Below are 23,501 nucleotides of genomic sequence, written 5' to 3'. Positions count from 1 at the left end.
GGGATTTTAGTATAATACCTAGAATTGCATTTATACTATTTACAATATACAGTATATTATACTGTCCCAATCTGTGATGATAATCCACACCTAGATTTATTATCTCTATTTTTCAGTTTAAGGTAGAAATAAAATGTTGTTTGCAGGTCTGTGTGAAATGCATGGAAGTATTTGCTGCCCCTAAACCTTGACAACTTAATACAATTGTTTAAATGCAAGCTGATCCTGTCTCTGAGCCTGAGGATCTGGCATGTCATTTATTCATGCTAGAAAGCCAAGCATAAAATAGAGCTAATTTTGCTGCTTGGATTAAAGTTTCAGTCAGATTAAAGGGTTTTTATTTATTTATTTATTTATTTATTTATGTATGTATGTATGTATGTATGTATGTATGTATGTATGTATGTATGTATGTATTTATGTATTTATGTATTTATTTATTTATTTATTTATTTATTTATTTATTTGGTTGGTTGGTTGGTTGGTTGGTTGGTTGGTTGGCTGGTTGGTATTTATTCCACAATACATGACACTAAATCCCTGTGACAGCCAAAAAAAAAAAAAAAAGAATACAAAGACTTAATCGAAGAGGGAAACCAGATGTTGAAATTAATGTTAGATTCTTTCTTTCACAGCTTTTACAAATCTGTCATGTATGTCAGAAAGGGCATTTAGTCTGATTTCAAGATAATGACGTATAACATATTCCTCACTTCAAATTAATGTTAAAAATAAGCAAAACTTTGAACAAATATCAAGATTGTTGCCAAGCGAAACGCCATCTTTCTGTCCTGTCTCCTTGCCATTGCCTTGTGCACTTCCACACTTACTAAATGACCAGCGGCAAATGTTTGAAAAGGAAAAATGTGAAATGCTCTGGGGTGAAAGCCAAGTCTGTGGTCCTTCAAGGAAGGTCAGCCTAATGTCACTGAGCTGGGAGTTATCCAGTGTGATCGGTTACAGTCGCTTGCCTCAGCACTTGATGTGTCAGCTCAAAGTGATCCGGATCACCTACAACCAATGAACTGGGTTGATGTTAATGGTTGTGAATCCTAGCCAAACATTTGTGGTGATAGTAGGCCCTAACATACTGTAGCTCTTACATAACAACCAGTATCACTTAAAGTGGTCATATAATGCGATTTCAATTTTTCCTTTATCTATGGAGTTTTACAAGCTCTTGGTGGATAAAGAAAATCACTAAAGTTGCAAAGACTAAAGTCTCAAATCCAAAGAGATATTCTTTATCAAATTTAAGAAACAGTGATGAAACTTGTATGTGTTTACAGTACACAAGCCACAGACGGTTAAGACAGTTGACTCCACTGTGTGACCCACACACACACACAACATGCAAAACTTGGCATTTGAACAGTCAATAGCAAATACTTAAACTAATAACAAAACATACTTACAGTAGCTGATTCAGAAACGCCAGTTTGTCATTGCAAAGTCAGAATTACCTCCTTTCCTAGGTTCACAAAACAGTTCTCCATAAAAAGTGTTGCTGTTCTTTTGTAAGCAATCTTAAAGATTCCTAAATGCATCTACTTTCGAAAGGCCTAATAAAGTGCTTTTGCTTTTACCTAGATACACACAGCATTTCCCTGACATGACTGCTTCAACACTAACTGCGGTTACTGAAACCGCGCCTTCTTTCTTTGGGTGAACATTTGGGCAGCATTATGCAAATATTTCCACATATTGATGTAGACATGTGTGGGGGTGTTTGAACAAGCCATTTTAGGGGGCATGGCAGAGTCTTAACTTTGAAAAGGACATCCCTTTGGATTTGAGACTTTTGTCTTTGTAACTTTACAGTTCTTCTTCATGCACCAAGAGCTTGTAACACTACAAAGAGAAATGAAAAATTATTTCCTCTTGGTAAACCAATATTCAGGTTTTTTTCTTTTATTACAATTATACATAAACGTATTGTTAGTTTTGCCAATAAGTGTGAGGTAGTACAGCCACATGAAATATGTAAACTGACTCAAGAAAAAAAGAAAACAATTGGTCTTGGAACTCTTCCCCAAATCCCAAACCAAAATGAGATTCTAGAAGACAAGTGTGGTGGCAAATAAACAGACTGCTGTTTTGATTGATGGTGCCTGCGTCACATGCTAAATATGTAGTCCTCCTCGGCAGGTCCCAATATTGGGACCCTATATTTCAGCTGGAATAATCTGTGCTCTCAAGTGTACAGCACATGCATACTGAATTTTAACCGGCAATCCAAGAAGCTCTGACTTTATCAAACTTTCCATTCACTCTACTTTTCATCCACTGCTCTGAAGCTCTGAAGATAAGCTCTCCATAAGAAGAGGTATCAGAGCACAGCATGGTTTGGAGTGGCACCATGCATTCAATTCTGGTGAACTGACTTGACAGAAGCTCACTGGCTCTCACCAAGTGGCTCCACACCACTGAGCACATACAGTAGATGCCATGGTGTGAGCCGAGGTGATAAGACTCAGGCTTATTAAAATTGTCTCCTGCTGTGTTCGGCACCTACAGGCATTATTTGATGTGGCATTACTTCACATCATTTTAAAGGATTAGTTTACAGGGGGAAAAAAGTCATCAGCGTGAAAAGATTATTTATTATAAAGACTGATCTGATCAAAATCTCTGTGACTGTGACCAATATTTGCTGAGCTTTGATGACTGATGATCCGAAAAATTCAAAATAGTTAAAAACAAACTATTAAAAAGAATAGCTGAACATAAGTCCACAAATAAAATATACTGTTTAAATTATTTATGCCGTGAGTTATTATTTTGGAGTAAATTTGTAAATGTACGTAATGTTTATTTAACTAATTAAAAAAAAAAACCTTGAGGACTTTGCCTTCACATAACTTAAACATCATTAAATTAAGCTATTTATAAGCATGTTAAATGCTAAGTCTGTTCCTTAAAGAGATAGCACCCTAAAATAAAAATCTAGTCATCATTTATTTACCCTAAAGTTGTTTCAAACCTATATGAATGCTAGATATTGAAAATAAAATAAAATATTCTGAAGAATATTAGTAATCAAAGAGTTGCTTGCTAGCCATTGACTTCCATAGTAGAGAAAAACAGGAGTATAGGGTCACTAGCAACCCAAGGTATGCAAAAGTCTAAGTATATTTTTTCTATGACACAATAATTAAATATCTGATGACTCAATAAAAGCAGTTCACCTTTATTCCTCAAGGTGGAAATGTTTGAAACAATGATGACGTGATTTTTCACTCATAATAACTGCTGTTAAACATTTAAAAAGTTAACAAAAAGATCATAAAAATATTAAAGTAATAACTCCAAATATATTCCAATATTCCAAAACTTCTTACACCATGTGATTCTAACTTAAATGCCTCTGATTGGCTAAACACAAATATGCGCTGGATAGATTTCCAGATCTGTTTTTGCAGATATAATAGTGAATAGAGAATATCTTGTGGTTTTCCGGTGGGTGCTTGGGGGCTTGATCGGTGCCTATGATCGGAACTATAGTTTAACAGATTTATTATGAAGCTCAGACACAAAATAATGATTCATTTATGAATTGCTATTTCTTTCATTACTAATGAAGGTGGAACAAAGAGCTAGAGCAGATGTCAAGATTTTTAGCAAATAACCTACATTCAGGTCTGTTCCGATGTTCTTAAATGGTTTCAGAAGGCTTGAAATCTAGTCCATGAGTTGCACGGACTACTTGTATGGTGCTTTTTTGTAATTTCAGAGCTTGACAGCTTGAATGCCTTTTGTGACTAAAAGAAATAACAGTTCAGAATGATGTGAGAATGGGTAAATAATCTCTATGTATATACTGTAGTCTGTAGGTATGTGTATCTATTTATGGTAACACTTTAGTTTAGGGTCTCTTAACTAGTTGCTTATTAGCATGAATATTACTAGATTATTAGCCATTTATTAGTACTAATCAAGCACAAATTAATGCCTTATTCTATTTGACTTTATTGTACATCCATAATCCTACCCAATATCTAAACTTAACAACTTCCTTACTATTAATAAGCAGCAAATTAGAAATTTATTGAGGGAAAAGTCATAGTTAATAGTGAAAAAGTGTTCCCTATTCTAAAGTGTTACCTTATTTATTTATATAGGCTGGTGAACAATTTCTTAAGTGTGTTTCCTCCATTTACAATCTGCTGTATCCTGGAGTTGTGACATGATGTAAAAACAGTATGAATGAGACAGAAAGATAATGGCCTCTGCTGGTTACATGGGGGTTTTATTATACAAATGAACAGCACGAGCTCTAATCAACATGTTGTTAAATGTGGTGACACAGAGAGGGGCCAGCAGTTTGTAAGGGTTAACAGTTGTGTGTCAAATCAATGGCATTTAGCAGCATACCTCATTCTCTCGAGAGTTAATCAGAAGGCAGGTTCTTGGTCTTAATGGCTCACGCTGATCCAACCCACATTTTTCTTTTGCATTTCTCTGAGCTCCAACCTAGAGCTGTTCTCTAATGACGCACTCATTCACTGCCAGCATTGTGAAAGGGGACTTACTGTAGCACTTTCCTTGACTGTTAGCAGTTTTAAAGGGATAGTAGACCCCAAAAATTGAAATTCATCTAATCCACCTCTGGTCACTATATACCTTCACTGCACGGAAAAGAGCAGATATTTATTTGCTTTGTTGTTCACTGTAGAAATCAAGGTAATTAACATGGTTATTTTTTTTTTATAACTATGACTTTATTTAAAAATATAATAAATTTGTTATACATGTGATTCACAAAATTTCTCATCTAAAATGAGAATGTTTTTAATGGAATTCATTTTTAGGGGGGAAATAAAGTCAGGAATATCAGGATCACTGTCCGGATATCATAACTAAGCAAAAACCTTCATTTATCTAAATAAATTACAGAAAAAACAAAAGAAAAACATTATTCTGTTTACCTATGTGATTTAATGTTAATTTGGTAACCTGTTTGGAACAAAGTATTTAATGTGTGCATGTTTTTACATTGTACTTGAATTGAATTTTTTTTTTTTATTGGATGGTTTTTGATACACAACATTTTTAAAGTAATTAAACTGAAGCTTGACATTGATTTTGGAATGGCATAAGGCTGAGTATATTATGAAGGAATTACATTTTTTGGAGGTGAACTAATTTTGCAACATAAATTATGAGATGAAAAGTTACATTCATGCATACAAACATGCAAACTCAAAAATAAATATAAGATCCAAAGGGACCTTTTGAAAGCTGTTGTTGTCTTATGCCTGTCAAGACAATAAGAAAATTCCAACTGTAAATGCAAAAAAGAAGTTAAGAAGCAAAGCAAATCAGTGCATAATCCTTTGGCATCATGTGCACTACATCCTGAATTTAGCTGTAATGCTGTATGCTAAAAGAAGCCACTTGGCCCACTCCAACCATAACAAATCAATTACTTACAGAAACATCTCAGCAATAACCAAAGCCAAACAGATATGAAATAACAGCTTGTTCCATTCCCATTCAGAGTATGACTCGTATCTCTTCTGGATTAGAATTGCGCTGGCAGTTGATATCTGTGGTGGATGTCATTTTCCTGCAGATTTGCCTTAAGTCAGCACTAATTCTTTATCTTTCTGTCTCTTCTCTTCACATCTCACTCCCTTGCTCTTTTCTGTCTTTTGGGGGGTTAGCTGACTCAGAAGTTGTCAAGAAAGATATGCACTCAACATACCCGTCATATGAGTTTAAGCATTGCTATTTCTAAGATCTAGAGGTCTGCTACCCAGCCTGTGCCTGACAGACCCAACAAGTTACCTGGTTTCAGGCTAGATTTGAGTTTGCATGGGTTTTAATGCTTTAACATACTTTACCTTTACTTTTTACCAACCTGTCCTCCAACCAATATGCTTGTATAGGTCGTTTGTCCAAATCCCTGAAATACGACCCATCAGAGCGTATACTACAACTGTGCCCCTATCGGCAAAAGGTCGTTTTCATATTAATGTTTTGTACTCTTTTATTTGCCCTCTGATTTGCGTTTCGTGTAGCTCAGTTGGTAGATTATTGCGCTATACATTGATAGGTAATCATGCTATCATGGGTTTGATCCCAGGGAACGGACATGCATGAAAATGTATATGCTCAATAAATCATAATTTAGCATGATTTCTGTGAGGGTTAGGTTTAGGGGTGGGGTTAGGTGTGGTCATTCGAATGAATAAGCCACCTAGTAAAATATGTAGGAAATACTGTGAGATCGGTGTAAAAAGCCCACACATTGCATTTAAATAAACGTGCGTTTTGATTGGTAATGACGTTATACATCATTTCATGACGACAGACGCAACGCAATACTGTCATTATTTTTACGCCCGCTAGAGGGCGCTTAACTTTAAAACGTAAATATAGGTCGTAATAAGGTGCTTGCACAAACGACCTATATGGTCGTGTTTTGTTGGAGGACAGGCTCCTTTTTACACATACACTGTTAACTTGCATCTGTTAACTTATATAGATAGAAGTAGCTATTGTATTTAATACACAAAGATTATTTTAAAATTAGAATAAATCAATGTATTTAATTGGATTCAGTAAGGTTAAATAATTAACATCATATTTTCAATTTGAATAAAACCATTTAATTGAGATGTGTGGAAAATGTTCTTTTATATTTTAGTCAAAGCTAAGAGTTTAGGTTGAGTTCAATCTTAAAATTTGACACTCAGACCAGGTTTTGTTTAGAGCATGGTTTACGCTTAAATTTTGTACAGACTTATCAAACATAATACATCCATAAATTATTCATATATATATATATATATATATATATATATATATATATATATATATATATATATATATATATATATATATATATATATATATATATATTAATGGATCAATTAATAATCAATTTCATCTTGTTTAAAGAGTCCTGAGGTTATTTTGCTTCTTTGCTTTAGAAAACAGTACGCATCAAAGTGCTGGTCTCGTCTCCTCCTTCTCTAAAAGTCTCGAAGGCTAAACTTTAATAACGGAGAGTGTTGCATCATCTTCCAAGTTGCTGAACTTACTTTCATGTTTGGAATTGTAGTTTTCTCAATTCTCATTATAGTGAGCCAACATAGCCCAAGCAATGCAGTTTTCTGTCCTGTATTGACATATTTCATATTGAAAAAAAGATGTTTGAATGGGACAAATTAAAACAATGTGAACATCAAAAAATAAATAAATAGCCAACCAAATTGTTGTCAAAATAATAGTGTAAATTATAATTTAGACACTAGCATGAACTAAAAGCCGCAATTTTATAATTGTGAATTCAAGGTGTCTTTGAAAGATACCATATTTAAGAGTACAAAAGGACAGAAAGGAAGTTGCATTGAGTTTCAAAACAATGAAGTCAGACTCTAAATTTCCCAGTTTTTCAATCACAGAGATTTAAAACTTTTAATCAGCTTAGGACATGTTATGAAGCTTTACATTCATACTCATTTCAAAGATGGAGTTCCAGAACCAGCTCTTTTGAGGTTATTAATAGTGCAACACTTGCCTCTGGCATTCTGTAAACCCTTGACACTTCATCCATGGCTTGCAAACCTCACACTGCCCTTTAATGTCTCAAAGTCTCACTTTGTTCTCAAAATTTTGCTTTAACAAGTTTTCGTCTGAGGTTTGTCAGTTACAATAACAACTTTCAGTATGATTGCAAGCTACATCACTATGACCAACCAATCAGAATTAACCTCAAGGCTCAATTCCTCTGAAATTGATGTGGACATACGAACACGAGTGCAGAGCATTCAGGGAATAGATGGAACTTTTCTTCATTTAATGGTACTGGTATGTCTGCCTGCTGGTGGTATAATCTCATTAAACCACATCACATTTAAAAAATAAATAAATACATAAAACAATTACAATAAAATAAAATATGATCATACTTTTTTTTTTTACAAAATGGAATTGAGTTTTTCTTATGAAATTGAACTGCCTAAGGTTAAGTACAATTACCGTCAACATTCCATCATATATTCTAATGTTGATATATTGTGTTAACAATAATAATAATGATAATATTATTATTATTAATAATAATGATAGTAATAATAAACAGCAACACGTATTAGGACTGGGCAGAACATACCATGCAGCAATACAAATGTGTCAGCTGGATGAGATTTTTTTTCTTCAGCTATCAGCAGGAAGCATCATTTTACATTATTTGCATGGTAGAGCAATGAATGACCATGAGAATACATAATATATAATGTGTTCCAAAAAAGTTACGATGAGAAAGAACTTGTTATTAAGAGGTTTTGTTAAATACACTATGAAGCAGTTTAGTTGTTGCCAAGCAACATTACAATGTTTTGCATTAAAACAGGAGGTAATGTGTTTTCATGCAACGCTTGTGAATCATAAAATCACAACTGTGAGCATGTGTGTGCATATCAGGAGTTTTATCACAGCTACATGCTGTATACTGATTTATCCAATTAAAAAAAAAATAGTTTGGAGACTTTTTTTTTTAAACTGAAAAGTTAAAATGTGAAGATGTTTTCACTGTTACTTATTTCTAAATCATCATTTATTTGCACTGCTACAGATAACCTCTAAGTTTCCACCCAACCAATTTCTGAATAAATTAATTCAATTGAGATGAGGTACCTCATTCGAAGGATTATTAATATATGTGTCACAGTAATGTTTAGTTAGTTTGCTTTCATGGTCTTTCCGTTTGTTTTCAATAGTCCCGCGTTTCTTTGTCTTAGTTTCCCGCCAGTCATCAGTAATCTTGGACACTTATCTAGTCATCACACCTGTGTATTTAAGTTTCTTCTCAGTCAGTCATTATCCGGTCATGTTTAGTGTGTTATGTTTAGTGTGGAGTTTGGATTATTCTCATTAAACTTCACATTCACTCTTCGTCTTCCTCACTACAGCCTGTAACTATGTGCAGTATATATTATATGTATTTCTTTTTTTTATTATTGTGAGATTTTGGTTTGATTCATTTTGAGTTAAACATATCTATGTTGTCTACATCTCAAGAACTTTCAGTTGTATTGACTTAATTAAACATTTTTGTCCATTATCTTGCCATTTGTCCAGTTTATCATTAATGAAGAAGATATTATTATATTTGGCATTGTTAAAATCTCTTACCAGTGGTTCCTGTCAATAGTAGAATGGAGAATGTTATTCTGAAATTTAAAAAAAAAATAATAATCCACCCTCCACTTTTTATTTTTATTTTTTATTTTTTTGCTAATTATAATTCTAGTTTATGAAATTGTAATTTGATGCATAATTTGTTTGCTTAAAAAACTGTATGTCTAATGGATGTATATAAGACATGTAGCACATGCACATTATTACCTTGTCCTTATGTAAGAGCTGTATCAGTCAATGAGGTCATTTTATGTTGAGTGATACTTGATTGCACTCTGCATTCCAACAAGAAGTGTGCTGATACCTACTTATAATGCAGCAATATTGCACTAGAGGCTCTAAAATCACCTTGCCGCATCAAATGGTATGTTCTTCTGCAAGCACATACACATGCTCTCTTCAGTAGTTGATAAGTTAAAAAAAAAAAAAAAGTCACAGAGCGAGCACAAGGAGATTCAACTCAATATGCCTATTCTTATTTGGTTTAAAGCTGAACAAAGATGCCCATTCAACTCATGCACAAAGCAATTAATCAAAACTCATGGGTATGGAGGAATATATGCAACATTTATAACTAGAGGATTAAGGAATGTGAGTATGCATCAGCCACTGAGTTTGAGAACAATGCCAAATCCAGCTTTCTGGATTCTCTGAACCCCAGAGGAACGCTAAAACCATTTGAAGTCATCAAAGATGCCTCATAACAATTCTTAAAATAATTAATCATAAATTATATTATCATCTATTAATTATAATAATGAAATATTTCAATCTTCATTCAAACATTACTCGCAGTTCTCTTGTTTTTGGTCAAGAGTAGCGAGGTCCTCTAATAGAATATTGTATGTAATTTTGCATGCCAGCTTGTATTTTAGCATCACCCAGGTTCTTTCGACAATAATAATGTTAACACTTCAATTTAAGAAATAATTCTCACTTTTAACTAGTTGCATATTACTAGCATACTGGCTGTTTATTAGTACTTACAAAGCACATATTAATGCCTTATTCTGTATGACCATTTTTTAGGTCCCTTAATCCTACACCATACCTAAATTAAACATCTACCTAACCTACTATTAATAATAATCAAATTAGGAGTTTATTGAGGCAAAATTCATATTTAATTGTTGTTATTTGCAATGAATGGATTAGCCTCTCCCCTTGAGAAGCTACGGTTGCTGACACAGGACAAATACGTCATGATCTGAGACAGCAGAGAATAGTCAGTCAAGCATTTCTTACTCGAATTACTTCTACAAATGAATTCTGCTTCTAATAAACCCCACGTCAACTACTACTACTACTTTGTGTGTATTCAATGTAGCAACAATGTAAGCTGCCTCTAAAAACACAAGGAAGAAATGAAGAAGAACAACAGTGACGAAACGTGCTCTGTAGAGTTTGTCCATTTAGGGCTACAGTAGAAACATAGCGGTGAAATAAATGGTAATTAAAAAATAACGGTGAATTTTGTAAGGTATTTATACACAACTGAAAACATAGTTTTATATGTTACATTGCATTTCTGTAAACAGATTCTCAAAAGTGTTACACATTGCACCTTAAATGTCGCATTTAGCCATTTGTTAGCCTTAAACAAAATAAAAACAAGCTACCAAGTATTCCATGTCACAGAATTAAACTTGAAAGTTTCTTGAGCTTTTGTTAACCACAAACTTTATTTTAGGTATTTAACCAAAAACCACAAAAAAAAAAAAATTATAAAATAAAATAAAAGGACAAGGGGACAATAGAAGTGCTTGAAGTGGTAAAATGCTAACTTGTTTCAATTTTTGTCTTACATAATTCATCCAAACCTCTAAAAGTTCCATTGCCCATGCTGAAGCTATATAGATTTTGGCATCATAGGAGGCCATTTGCAGATGGCCGTTCAAAGTAAACCAGTGCATATTAGCATTGGAGATAGATGGTGGCAGGTTAGAAGGGCAGCTCATTAAGATGCATTGATTTTTATCTATCTGCATAGCTAGCTGAGGCAAACATTCAAGTCTTACAAAGAGGGATCTATTTAAATTGAAAGGAACTAAAGCTGGATTTTTACAGCTCAAAGTTTCTCTAGGCAACTGAGTGAGAATTTGGTCAGTAAAAAGAACATAAAATCTGAATAAAAAATTCAAATGTTTGTTTACCGGAAAGTTCAGTCATGAAAAATGTCACAAACCATTTGTTGTGGCTGTTGTAAGTGTTTCTTCAAGTTTAGAAAACCTATTCACACTTCTGTTGAGTGTTCACAAAAACTGTGTGTGAAAACAGTGAAAATGGTAGCTGGGGGCATTGGTGACCATCTGAACCATCGAAACAACTGCATGTGCTGGTGTTCAACGTTCTTTGACAGTCTTGGAAAGGGCCTGAGATCCTGGTCCATAATTCAGCTCTATACACTTTTGTTGTGGACAAACATATTTGTAATTAAAATTAGGTAAGAAAAGGTTTAGAATGCACCCACATTGCCCTTGACACTCTTATACTGTTCTTATACATGCTTTTGACTTTGTATCAATTTTGTGTCAGTGTCAGCACTCGACATTGTTTTTAAGATAAGCCCTGGCATTTGTTGGCAGATTCCTGAATATATTTACAGATTATTCATCAGTTTCCTTGACATCAAATCAATTCCTTAACACTTCTAAATGAAACCCTGCTATATTTCATTTTAAGAATCACATGTCTTGCTGATTTCACTTATTTAGAGTGTCTTATTGACCTGACTTGTTAAAACATTCACTCAAAAAATTATAAAAAAAATAAATAAAAATATTTAGAATTACTTTGAGTTTCAAAATGTCAATTTATTTAGAATTTACATCATTTACAGATAAAATTATAAACTTTATGTGATGCATATTTGTCAGTCATACATAAAACAGGAAGAAACAGATCAGAAAAAATGTCACAGTTTATTGTTAACTATATGCATCTATTTTATTTAAAAAATCATATTTTTTAATGATTATTTTATTATAATTATTATTATTAATATTATTATTACTAAGAATCAGCATAAATTTGTAAAAGGGATACTCCACCCCAGAATTAAAATTTTGTCATTAATCACTTACCCCCCTGTCATTCCAAACCCGTAAAAGCTTTGTTCGTCTTCACAGCACAATTTTAATTATTTTGCATGAAAATCGGAAGGCTTGTGACTGTTCCATAGACTGCCAAGTAAATTACACTGTCAAGTTGAGAAAAGTATGAAAAGCATCGTCAGAATAGCCATCAGTGATACAACCGTAACATTATGAAGCGATGAGAGTACGAGAATACATTTTGTACGCAAAGAAAACCAAAATAACTACTTTATTCAACAATTTGTCACAGAGGAGATGAATTGTTGAATAAAGTCATTATTTTTTGTTTTCTTCACATGCGAAAAAGTATTCTTGTCGCTTCATAATGTTACGGTTGAACCACTGATAGCAGATGGACTATTCTGACGATGTTTTCATACTTTTCTGGACCTTGACAGTTTAACTTACTTGGCAGTCAATGGGACAGTCACAATCCTTCTGGTTTTCAACCAAAATATCTTAAATTGTGTTCAGAAGACGAACAAAGCTTTTACAGGTTTGGTGAGTAATGTGATTAATGACAAAATTACAGTGATTAATGATACAATTTCATTCAAAATTCATTTTGGGGTGGAGTATCCTTTTAACTGTCACGTTTCGTGATATAACAGAAACTCTCACAATAATTAAAGGAGACAGACTTTAATTACAAAATACTTGGGAAACAGGTACAATGCAGGAGAAAACCACAGTACTACAAACAAGAATGGACAAAGAATAGGGAGAACTGAAGACTTGTTTTATTGAGGATTGAGTGTTGTATTGAGTGTTGAATCAATACATTATTAAATGTGCTGTAATTAGCAAAGTCATGTTCTCTACATAGAAGCAAGCCTCCAAACAAAACAAAAAAAATTAGAGTAAGGAGCCATTGGCTACTACTGTATGTGCCACAGCATAAATGTTTTTTGTTTATAATTAGTTTTATTTTTATTTTTGTTTTTAGATTGTAACATTTCAATCATACTGTCATACTGTTTTTGTAGATGACCTTGGAACTAAGTTTCACTTAAAGGGGGAACTAAATGTATTTTCCAACTTGAAATATACAGTCACAAAGAACTGTTCATTATCTGTACCAATATCATGGACCATAAGCATCACTTGGCCACTGAGTGTAGTTTGGGCTCCTTCTCAATGCATCCTGTAAATGTTGTGATACACTCTTAAAAATAAAGTTGCTTCACAATGCCATAGAATAACCTTCTCTGTCTAAATGAAAGAATCATTAACATGTGAAGAACATTTACATTTCACAAAAGGTTATTTGTGGCAAAAAAAAGTTCTTCAGATTATAAAAAGAAAGAGATGGTTCTTAGAAGAACCTTTTAAGCACCTTTATTTTTAAGACTGTACCTATGTCTTGCACACTTTCAGTCTGTTTTTCTTAATTAGTAAAAATGCAATTTTATAGGAGGATTTGAATCATGTAGACAACAGGTTAAGTAAAAATATAAAAATGCAGTAGCGCATAAATATAGCAAAATGCTCCTCATTAGAGTTATTTTTTCTATATGACTGATGGGTTTATGGACCCATGGGTTTATAAGCTTTTGTAATTACTGGACGGCAAGTGCACTTCAAGTAATGAAGTTCACGCGTTAACAGAGCACACCATAGACATAAGATCTTATTAAGGAGAAACCATATTAATGATGAGGTTACACTTTATTTCGATAGTCCACTTTAGACATTCTACTGACTATAAGTAACTTTGTAACTACGTGTCAACTACATATCAACTAAATCTCAGAAATTTTCAACTACATGTCTACTATCTCTCAGAGTAGACTGTTAGGGTAAGTTTAGGGTTAGTGTTTGGGGTAGGTTTAGGCTTAGTATAAGTTGACAATAAGTTGACAAAGAAAGTGTTAGAAGATATTTAATTACACAGTTAATTACTGCTAGTAGAATGTCTAAAGTGGACTATCAAAATAAAGTGTTACCAATAATAAAGATCAACGAGAATAGTTAATGATATTGGCAATATCCACACAGTTGACAGCTTTACCTGTTGTAGTTTGTTCAAGTTGTGCATGAAATAGACGCTGCTTTTTCTCACTTTCACATCTTAAGTGCCCATCATTTCGATCTCCCTCGTGCTGTACAGCTGAGCTGCGTTTATCAGGTGTGTGTCAGCGTGGCAGAGCTGAGGACTGATTAAAACTAGTTTTTCCACTGAAAGGATGCGCATCGTCTCAGTTTAATACGTGAACACAGCAAATGATGCAATCGCAAAACAATCAGGAAGAAGCCATTACATGCGAATTTTAAAGTTATAACATTTTAATACATAGACCTCAGCAAAAACTTACCTCGCAATTTAATCATTTTTACCATTTTAGACGCAGTTTGGAGCCCTGATAAAAGTATGGAAAAAAGAATACATTTTTCTGGATTTATAATTTTGAAACATTGATGCATCGACTGGAGGGGAGAGTAATGAATGTCCTTTCTTGTAAAAAAAAGGTGCACCATGAGTTCATTGACTATAAAAATACATTAATGAACTCATGTGTCATTTGACTCCATATCGATTTTCCCATGGGTGTCTGATTGATACAAGCTCGAAAAGTCAAGCCCCAATTGATTCCCCCTTTTTTCCCATGCACTATCCTCTCATTAGAGAATGTATGGATGCTCCATGCACCTTGAGATCTTACATCAAGGCATTTAACCTGGTGAGAAGGAACTCTCGACATGCGTACACCTCCAAACTTTAAAGCCTTTCATTACAATAGATTTCAGGGACTTTTTTTTAAACCATAAACCAAAGGCTTCCTGCATGCAACATCAGGTTTCAAGCAGTCTTGTGAAAGAACTTCAACAAAATATGAAAACAACATATCACATAATGTGAGTAAGGCTCCTGTGAGAACACTAACCATGCTTCAAAGCAAAATTTGCATTAAATCTGTGGGTGAGCAGGTGTGCATGAAGATGCGCCAAAATGTCTGAGACACTGAAATCTGTGACTTTCAAGTATATTAGATGAATATAAATCTAATTTTAGAGCAGGTCTGAGTGACAAAATGTTGGCTAAAGGTTACTGGAAAATTCTGCAATCTCAAAAGTCTCAAATATAGAACCTTACAGCTACAGACTTCTATACAAAAGTGAATATTCAAATCTCCCCAAATTGCTGTTTTGCAGTATTCTGCATAATTAGCACTGTTAACTCGACTGATGTTGACATTGAGGGAAATAAAAACACTCTGACAAAAATTGCATTCTTTTGATTGTTTTTGTCAAGGCACCATTTCCTCTGTAAAGCTTTCATACACAGAAATAGGCTTATGTTTCTCAAACAAATCCTGGAATGCATATCCTGAGCTCAATGAACAGAAGTCAAGACAGCCTCTGAAACACACACACACACACACACACACACACACACACACAAAAAAACAAAATTCTAAAGCCAAAATGTGGTGTTGAGCATTTAAATGCTGCTAGCTACTGCACTCTAGACCTGTGGCATTTTTAAAACCAACATAAAGTCCCTGATGTCTACTCATAATCAAGAAAACAGGATTAATTTTGTTTTCCATGAGCATTTTCAGCTTCTAAACACCGAAAAAGGCAACATTGACGTCTAAATGTGGGTGGACATGGTCAGTCTGACATTATAGTTTTGCAGAAATCCAGAATGAGATATTGTTGCAGCTTAGTGTAATAATTAGCCCTTTTGGACTGGAAAAGAAGTTTCAGGTTGTTCTTTTATATTTCTCATGAATGATGAAAGCTTCTGTGAGACATGTTTGCAACTTTAGCGGAAAAAAAAAAAAGGATAGAAAGTTTCCTTTGCTCAGTTATAGAAGTTGTCCCACCCCAAATGCACAGCAATTGGTGATAGACTATATTACTGTGTCTGGCTGCTCAGACAAACAGAGCAATGATGAGAGTGCCAAATAACCACATTGTTTATACTCCCCAGGGAAATCAATCTGTGAGAATAGCTTACTTAAACTGGAAATGGAGAAAGTATTACATTCCCCCAAAAAATTACAGACATAAACATTGTTGAAACAGATTAGAGAATGCATTTCTGTCTGTGTACTTTCCAGTTTCAGAGATAAACTGTTCCAAGCAGGTGAATTATTGATCTTCTCAACTCAAAGAAGGAAAGCGCGCTGTTTCAAAGATGTTTACCAACAGGGGGCCAAAAATGATCTAGAACACCCAGTAAGAGAATTTCACCTGAGATAAGAATAAGTGAAGGAGTGGTCATCATTTACTCATCCTCATTTTCATTCATTCTATATGTTTAGTGTATATATATATATATATATATATATATATATAGAGACAAAAAAATACTTGGTAAAAACAGCATGAAGGATTTCATTTTTTCACAGAAAAAAAAAGAAAGGAAGAAATTATTTGGAATGATTTGAAGATGAAAAAAGATTAATATAATGAACAAAGCTTCCATTTTGGATGAACGGTAACACTTTAAAATAACTTTCATTAATAAATAATTAACAGACATTATATAATGATTAACAGTTCATTAGTTGATATATATTCACATTGTTAGAAATATAAGATAATGTGCTTGTTAATGTTTACCAAGGTACTTATTAAAAATGACCTTATGATTAACAGATCATTATTAAATAGAAATGGAAATGCTTACAAATATCATTAAACTTTCTGTATATAAGATCATGCACTTATTAAAAAATTTCCAATGATTTTGTTAGATGGTTTACCATGATTAAAAGTGTCATTAATAAATCATTAACAAACATTATGTAATGCTTAACTGATCTTTAGTTAATGCTTTTAAATGTCAATTAAACTTTCAGTTCATACGATCATGCACTTTTTAAAAATCTAAAAATAGTTCTAGCAGAAATGATTTATTGATGACAAGCTTATTTGTTAATGTACTTTTGAAAGACAACAAATGTTATTTACCATATTACCTAAACTGACATCATTAGGATCTGTCATTCAGAAGCATGGCTTTTCCTATCACTGCTACGCTGATGACACCCAACTCTACTTCTCATTCCAACCAGATGACCTGACGGTAGCTGCTCGCATTTCAGTCTGTCTAAATGACATTTCTAGCTTGATCAATGACCATCACCTTCAGCTTAACCTTACGAAGACCGAACTGCTGGTGATTCCAGCTAACCCATTGCTTCATCACAACTTCTCTATACAGCTGGATTCATCAACCATTACTCCTTCGAGGACAGCCAGAAACCTAGGAGTTGTGATGGATCATCAGTTAAGCTTCACAGACCACATTGCTACAACGACTCGGTCCTGCAGGTTTGCCTTATACAACTTTAGGAAGATTAGACCCTTCCTGTCAGAGCAAGCAACCCAACTTCTTGTCCAAGCTCTTGTTCTCTCCAGACTTGACTATTGTAGTGCTCTCCTGGCAGGCCTTCCTGCATGTACTGTCAAGCCTCTGCAGTTGATCCAGAATGCAGCAGCGAGTGTTGTCTTCAATGAGCCAAAAAACTCACATTACTCCTCTCCTCATCAGGTTACACTTGGCTACCAGTAGCCGCTCGCAACAAATTCAAGGTATTGATGCTTGCCTAGAAGACGACCACTGGCACGGCACCAATATTCCTAAAATCATTAGTTCAAACTTACGCGCCCACCAGAAGCTTGCATTCTGCAAGCCATCCCAAAGAGGTTCAAAATCACTCACTTGTTTACTGTTGCTGTTCTCTCATTGGTCTGATTGCTTCTATCGTTTTCATTTGTAAGTTGCTTTGGATACAAGCGGCTGCTAAATGATTAAATGTAAATGCAAATGCTATTCACTTTGAAAGTGCCACAAAGTGCATAAGGAGCAACAAAATATAATTTTGCAGAAACTTCGCCACAGGCACGTTTTTCCAGTGAACTTGGGTTGAAGTATTTGTTGATCGTTGTTGACTGAAATTTGTTCTGTGCTTATCAAATACCATATATGAAAGCTGAGTGAAGAAAATGTAATAGAATGCTTGCTGAGAGGAAATTTTGATTGCAACGAAGAATGCTGAGAGCAGCAGAGGACAGCCAATGTCACGAAGCACCGGGCCTGAGGAGAGAGAGAAATCTTAATGACTTGTCTGACCCTCAGATGAGAAAGTCTCAGTGGCCTCAGGGAGTCTTAGACTGCCCACTCCGCAAAAGACAACAAGCCTTTGATAGTCCTGTAACAGATTATTTGATGTTTGTGGATCACACTTCCTTCTGTTCAAGACCTTTTACTCTGAAACATGAGATGTTAAGGGTGATCTCATTCATATTCAGATGGCATACACATACATTTCTGTATATTTGGACACTGAAAGACTCTAAAATGCACAATATCAATGTACTGACAAAATGTAAAATTGAAAGCCTTTTTATGTATATAGTATATGACTTTAGAGATGCACATATTTTTATGAATCCTCTAAGAAAGGGTTGGAACTGAAATTGCTGGAATTTCTAAGAGGGCAACGCCGCAGGTGACAAAGTTCAATACTCAGACTCTCATTTACAAGTAAATTACCTTTTTAATGGCAAATTTATTTATAAATGAAATCTAGATGGAGCTAATAAAAGTAATTTGCACCCTTTGTATTGATGAATTTAATTATCATCAGAGCTCAATGAATAAGTGAAACACTGCCAATGTGTCACACCAAATAAAATAGAATGTGTTAACTATGCTAAATTAATGATGGCATCAGACATATGTTATTGTTTTCATTATTATTAATACCTATGAATTTCATTAAAGGGTATATTGGATATAAATTTAATTTAATTTATTGTTTTATTGTTTATATATTTTGTCTAAGCAGTGTAGACACAACAACCTTACAATGATAAAAATCCATTCACATTTTTTTTTATCCCAATAATACCTAATCAGTGTCAGTATTCAAGCTGTTTTGATTTTTAGAGCTGATGGAAAGTCCTGTATTAGCATATCTCCACCCCTCAGCCAGTGGTATATCAAGTGCTTTCAAGTACTTTGTTCATCAAGTACTTTCACTTAAAACACAATAAATGCCAGCCTCAACCCATTAAGAAGTACCAGTATTTACATAGAAACATATACATATAGCCAAAAAGAAATGCTAATTTAAAAAACAAAAATTTCAATTTTGTTGGATGTAAAAGTGAACATAAGAGTCTTCATTTTCTTCCGACATCACTCAGGACGCAGTACATTTATTTTGTTTTTGATGGTGATGTGCCACCGAATACACCTAAATGTATGTATGCATAAATCATTTTCCTCCATACTGCTTTCTCAATGAGGGACAATTCAAGGCATGTTTGCTAAAAAGTTAAAACTCAAGGATAGATCAGTTTCCAATGTTCATAAACCTAAGTAAGTCTCACACTTAATATTTTTTTTATGATTATTTGCAAATCGCCTCTCCTCTTCCACAGAAGAGAGGGGAGGAATGAGCAGAGCTCATTAGCATTTAAAGAGACATAAACCGAAATGGTGTGACAAGTGAAAAAAAAAAAAGCCTCAACCTCAAAGGACTCATAAAAAAAGTCATATAATGTGTACAGCTTTGCATACATAAATACATAAAAGTTTAGTCAGAAAAAAAATATATAAATAAAAATCACATTATATTATGACACAATTTGGGTTTAAATTCATTTGGTTGTCAAATAGTATCTTCTTTTGATGATTTATTCAATTCATTTTTTACCTGGAAAATATGTGGTTACACAGAAAAAGCAAGTTTAGATCGTTTTGGGCATGATTATAGTTCTTGCAATTTCATAAATAACTCAAGAGGCACTCAAATCCCTGCAGCTGTCTTTGCTGTAATCAAAGTATGATTGGTATAAAATTCTAGACTAACTATAATAATAATTTATCTGTGCACATAAGGTCATTGCACTCATGCTGAAAACAGCAGAGCACTAGAAAACATTCCATGATTTTGTTGATCTGCTCCTTAAATAGGACACTTTTGACAGAGAGGGTTGATGGTGGGTCGCTATAGAAAATGTATTACATTTTTGAATGAGCAAAGAATCCACCATTCACTTGATGAAGGGTTTCAGAGACCGTTCAAATCCCAATATTTAGGCTTCCCCAGAAACTTCAATCCAGCTAGAAGCAACTACATTAAAATCACAACAAACTGATGATAGAAGCTATTTACAGTACGCTGTAAAGTACAGTATAACCAAATATCATAAAGGCTACAAAAGATGTGAGAACCACAAAAAGACATCCTAAAAGTAACACAACCACAACAAAAACTGAGAGAATCAGCAGCTGCTGGACAAAATAACCCATGAATTGGACATAAAGCCTGTATTTTTAAACATACAGTATACTACAAAAAATCCTACACAATGCTTTTTTCAGTGTTCGTAAAAACAGATCTCTCGATGTCTAAGCACTTCACAGTTTTAAATGGTCTCTGAAAACATGTTTGTGGCAGACTCCACTTCCAGATCATTTAAAGAAAGAAGATAAACTGATTTTTCAGTAACAATAGTTCAAACTTTACTGCAAAATAATCAGAAAAATGTGCTAATACCAAGGAATGAATACAAGCTTCCCCAGTGTTCACTGCAGTGAGCTTAACCCTGAGGATCTCGACATTAAATCAGAGTGAGAACTTTTTTTTTTTTCATGTCAACAGTTTAGAATTTTAAAGGAAGAGTGTGGAATGCCATCAAATGTTTTTTTTTTTTTTCTTTTTTGCATCTGACAGCTTATGTGGTTTTGCAAAATGTGTCCCTTGTAGACTGTACTGTGATGCTGTGAAGTCTTTGCTAGTGTTGCAGTGCCACCCTTTTGAACAGACAATGAATTACCAAAACTGGTAACATTGCAACAGTACAAAAAAGGGGAGGTGACAAATCTCATAAACTGAAGCACAGTGGACAACTTTTTGCTGTACGTAAACTTTTCTCACCACAGTATCCCTCCCTGATGTATATATTGTATGTAAGAGAAAATGCATAGATCCCATCAGGATTATCAACATCAGTTTAACTTTTCCTTGATGTGGTTTCTTTGCAATAACCGTCTGACTGTATTATCAGGCTTATTACATAGCTACTTGCAAAATAAATAAATACATGAAGGGCAGTGATCATTATTAAGAAATACCATGCTATATACAGTATATATACAGTATATATATATATATATATATATATATATATATATATATATATATAGGCCAACCTGGATCTGTGAGCCCCGAAATACCTCCAGTCTTTAATCTATCAACGGCTCTACGCGTAATTAATCTGCAAATCGAACACTATAAAGTGTAAATATAGCAAAGTTTAATTCTTACCACTTGAGGCTATGTGTAGGAAGAGGCGAGCGTCCGAAGCTCTAATGGCAGCAGAATACTTGTCCTCTTTCCCCGGGACCTGCGCTTTCCGCTCGGGCATGATTCGGACCCTGAGCCGGCCTCCCTGCGCCCCCAGCCACCACTCCAAAATCCGCGTTAGGTCCATTTCCAGGAACACAACCGGCGCGTCCTCGTACACATGCAGTCCTCCACATCCCATTTTAACCATCTCTTCGCCCACCTCCACCACAACTTGATTAGACTTTCGACTGGCGTTAGTCAACCCCAAATTCAAAACTTTCGGGACGGGCCGCTTCTGTCGATACGGGAGCTGTCCAGTGCTGGATCGGTTGACGTTCATCGCTGCCAACTTTACATCAAGCAAACTGGCGATGGTTTTTTGCAACGGAACGCAGCGCAGTAACAAGTTCGCGCGCACCGTGTAACATCCGTTAAACGACAGACAGTCTCCGTTAAGTGGGCGCTTTATAAACAGAGCCAAGTAGTAGCGTAACAGCGACGGGACGGCGAAATCCACCGAGAGCGTCTTCCTTTTGAACCGAGAGGTGGAGGTTTGGTTGGAGTCCTTTCTGTCGGTGCCGTTGATGAACGCGGACGTGGGGAAAGTAGTAAGTGCGTCCGCGGCTCTCTGAGAAGCGCACTGCAGCTCGGGTAGAAATGCCGCAGACCAAAGAAAAAAGTAGAGTATCCGTGCAATCATGATTTAGGCTGAATATATCCTGTTTTCTGTTGATTCTGCCTTCACTCCAGCACCCTCACTCTCTCCAAGTGGGGTGCTAAATCAGGGAACAAATGGAGAGATAGTCGAGTCTACATTTCACGTGCATCAAAATGTGTTTGCTTATTTCAAAGCTCTTGAGGTTGCCAGTTAATTCCCGCATATTACTGTCGAAACATCCACAAAATATTTCCTCGGTAGGCTAATTAAACCGCACATGAAAGATTCGCCTCTTGAGGAGCTTCTTGGTATGCCTGACAAGTTCTCCGGGGCTGCTCAAAGGCTCCTTGTATCTGCATGCAATACTTCGAGCAGAGGTGCACTATTCCTTTTAAAAAAAATCTTCAACAGTCATATAACAACCGATACTCACACGTTTTCGTATTTACACGACAAACTGTGCGCGCTGAAATCAAACATAATCCATAGCTCCCCGCGTTTCTGCTTATCAAAGCAGAAGTTTATATTTACGTAAGAATACTTTCGGTGTGTTTTATTTTATTTATTTTATTCTATTTTATTCTATTTATTCTATATTATTTTATTATTTTTTTGTCTAAATCGAGCGGGTCTTACCTGCGCAGCCAGTCAAACGAGGGAGCCTATTCAGCGCGAGCTGCTCATTTGAGGCTGCAAATGCCGAGAGTGCGCGAGCCCTCTGTGCGCGTGCCACCACGGCGCTCAAATTTTTATTTTATATTTTTATTTTATTATTTATTTTTTGTTGGGGGGGGGGGGGGGGGGGTCGTTGTGAAACTCATCGCAGCTTCTATTTATGACGTAACCAGCAAGAGACGCGAACATGAGGGACGCGTTTCGAGCCTTTTAAAACTACTGTGATGACTGAGAAATGATCGACATGACACCTCCGTGCGGCGGCATTGCATCATAATATGTTTTTAATGAGCATCTGTGTATGACGAGCATCGCCTCCCAGTAATTTAGCTAGGATACTTAAAGAATCATTCACAAAGAATGTAATTATGCCATTCTACGTCATAGAGCGATTAGATCGAGCGCTTAGATGCGTCGAAACCCAGACACACTTTCCAAAAAAGAGATTTACACCTAGGCTACTATCATCAACTGAGCTGCCTATTCTGGCAACTGTACTAATGACACTATTAGAAGAAATTCACTATTTTTTTTTATTATTATTATTATTTTAACAGTTTTACCGCAATCCTAAAATACGTCAATGCAATAAATACCACAGAGCAG

The 23,501-nt window shown here is 34.9% G+C and overlaps 1 protein-coding gene across 1 annotated transcript in view; it reads right to left on the bottom strand.

Annotated features, from left to right (window-relative positions):
* Positions 1-22,653, bottom strand: part of LOC132111794 (ALK tyrosine kinase receptor-like) — a 512,104-nt gene extending 489,451 nt beyond the window's left edge. The window contains exon 1 of the mRNA XM_059519394.1: positions 21,542-22,653. Coding sequence (XP_059375377.1) covers positions 21,542-22,262 — 721 coding nt within the window. The 5' untranslated portion in view covers positions 22,263-22,653. The remainder of the gene's footprint in view (positions 1-21,541) is intronic.
* Positions 22,654-23,501: the final 848 nt, after the last annotated feature.

This window comes from Carassius carassius, chromosome 31, assembly GCF_963082965.1.
Source record: "Carassius carassius chromosome 31, fCarCar2.1, whole genome shotgun sequence".
NCBI classification, from domain to species: Eukaryota; Metazoa; Chordata; class Actinopteri; order Cypriniformes; family Cyprinidae; genus Carassius; species Carassius carassius.
The sequence above is the reverse complement of the archived record's forward strand: the minus strand, read 5'-3'. Positions and strand labels throughout refer to the sequence as shown.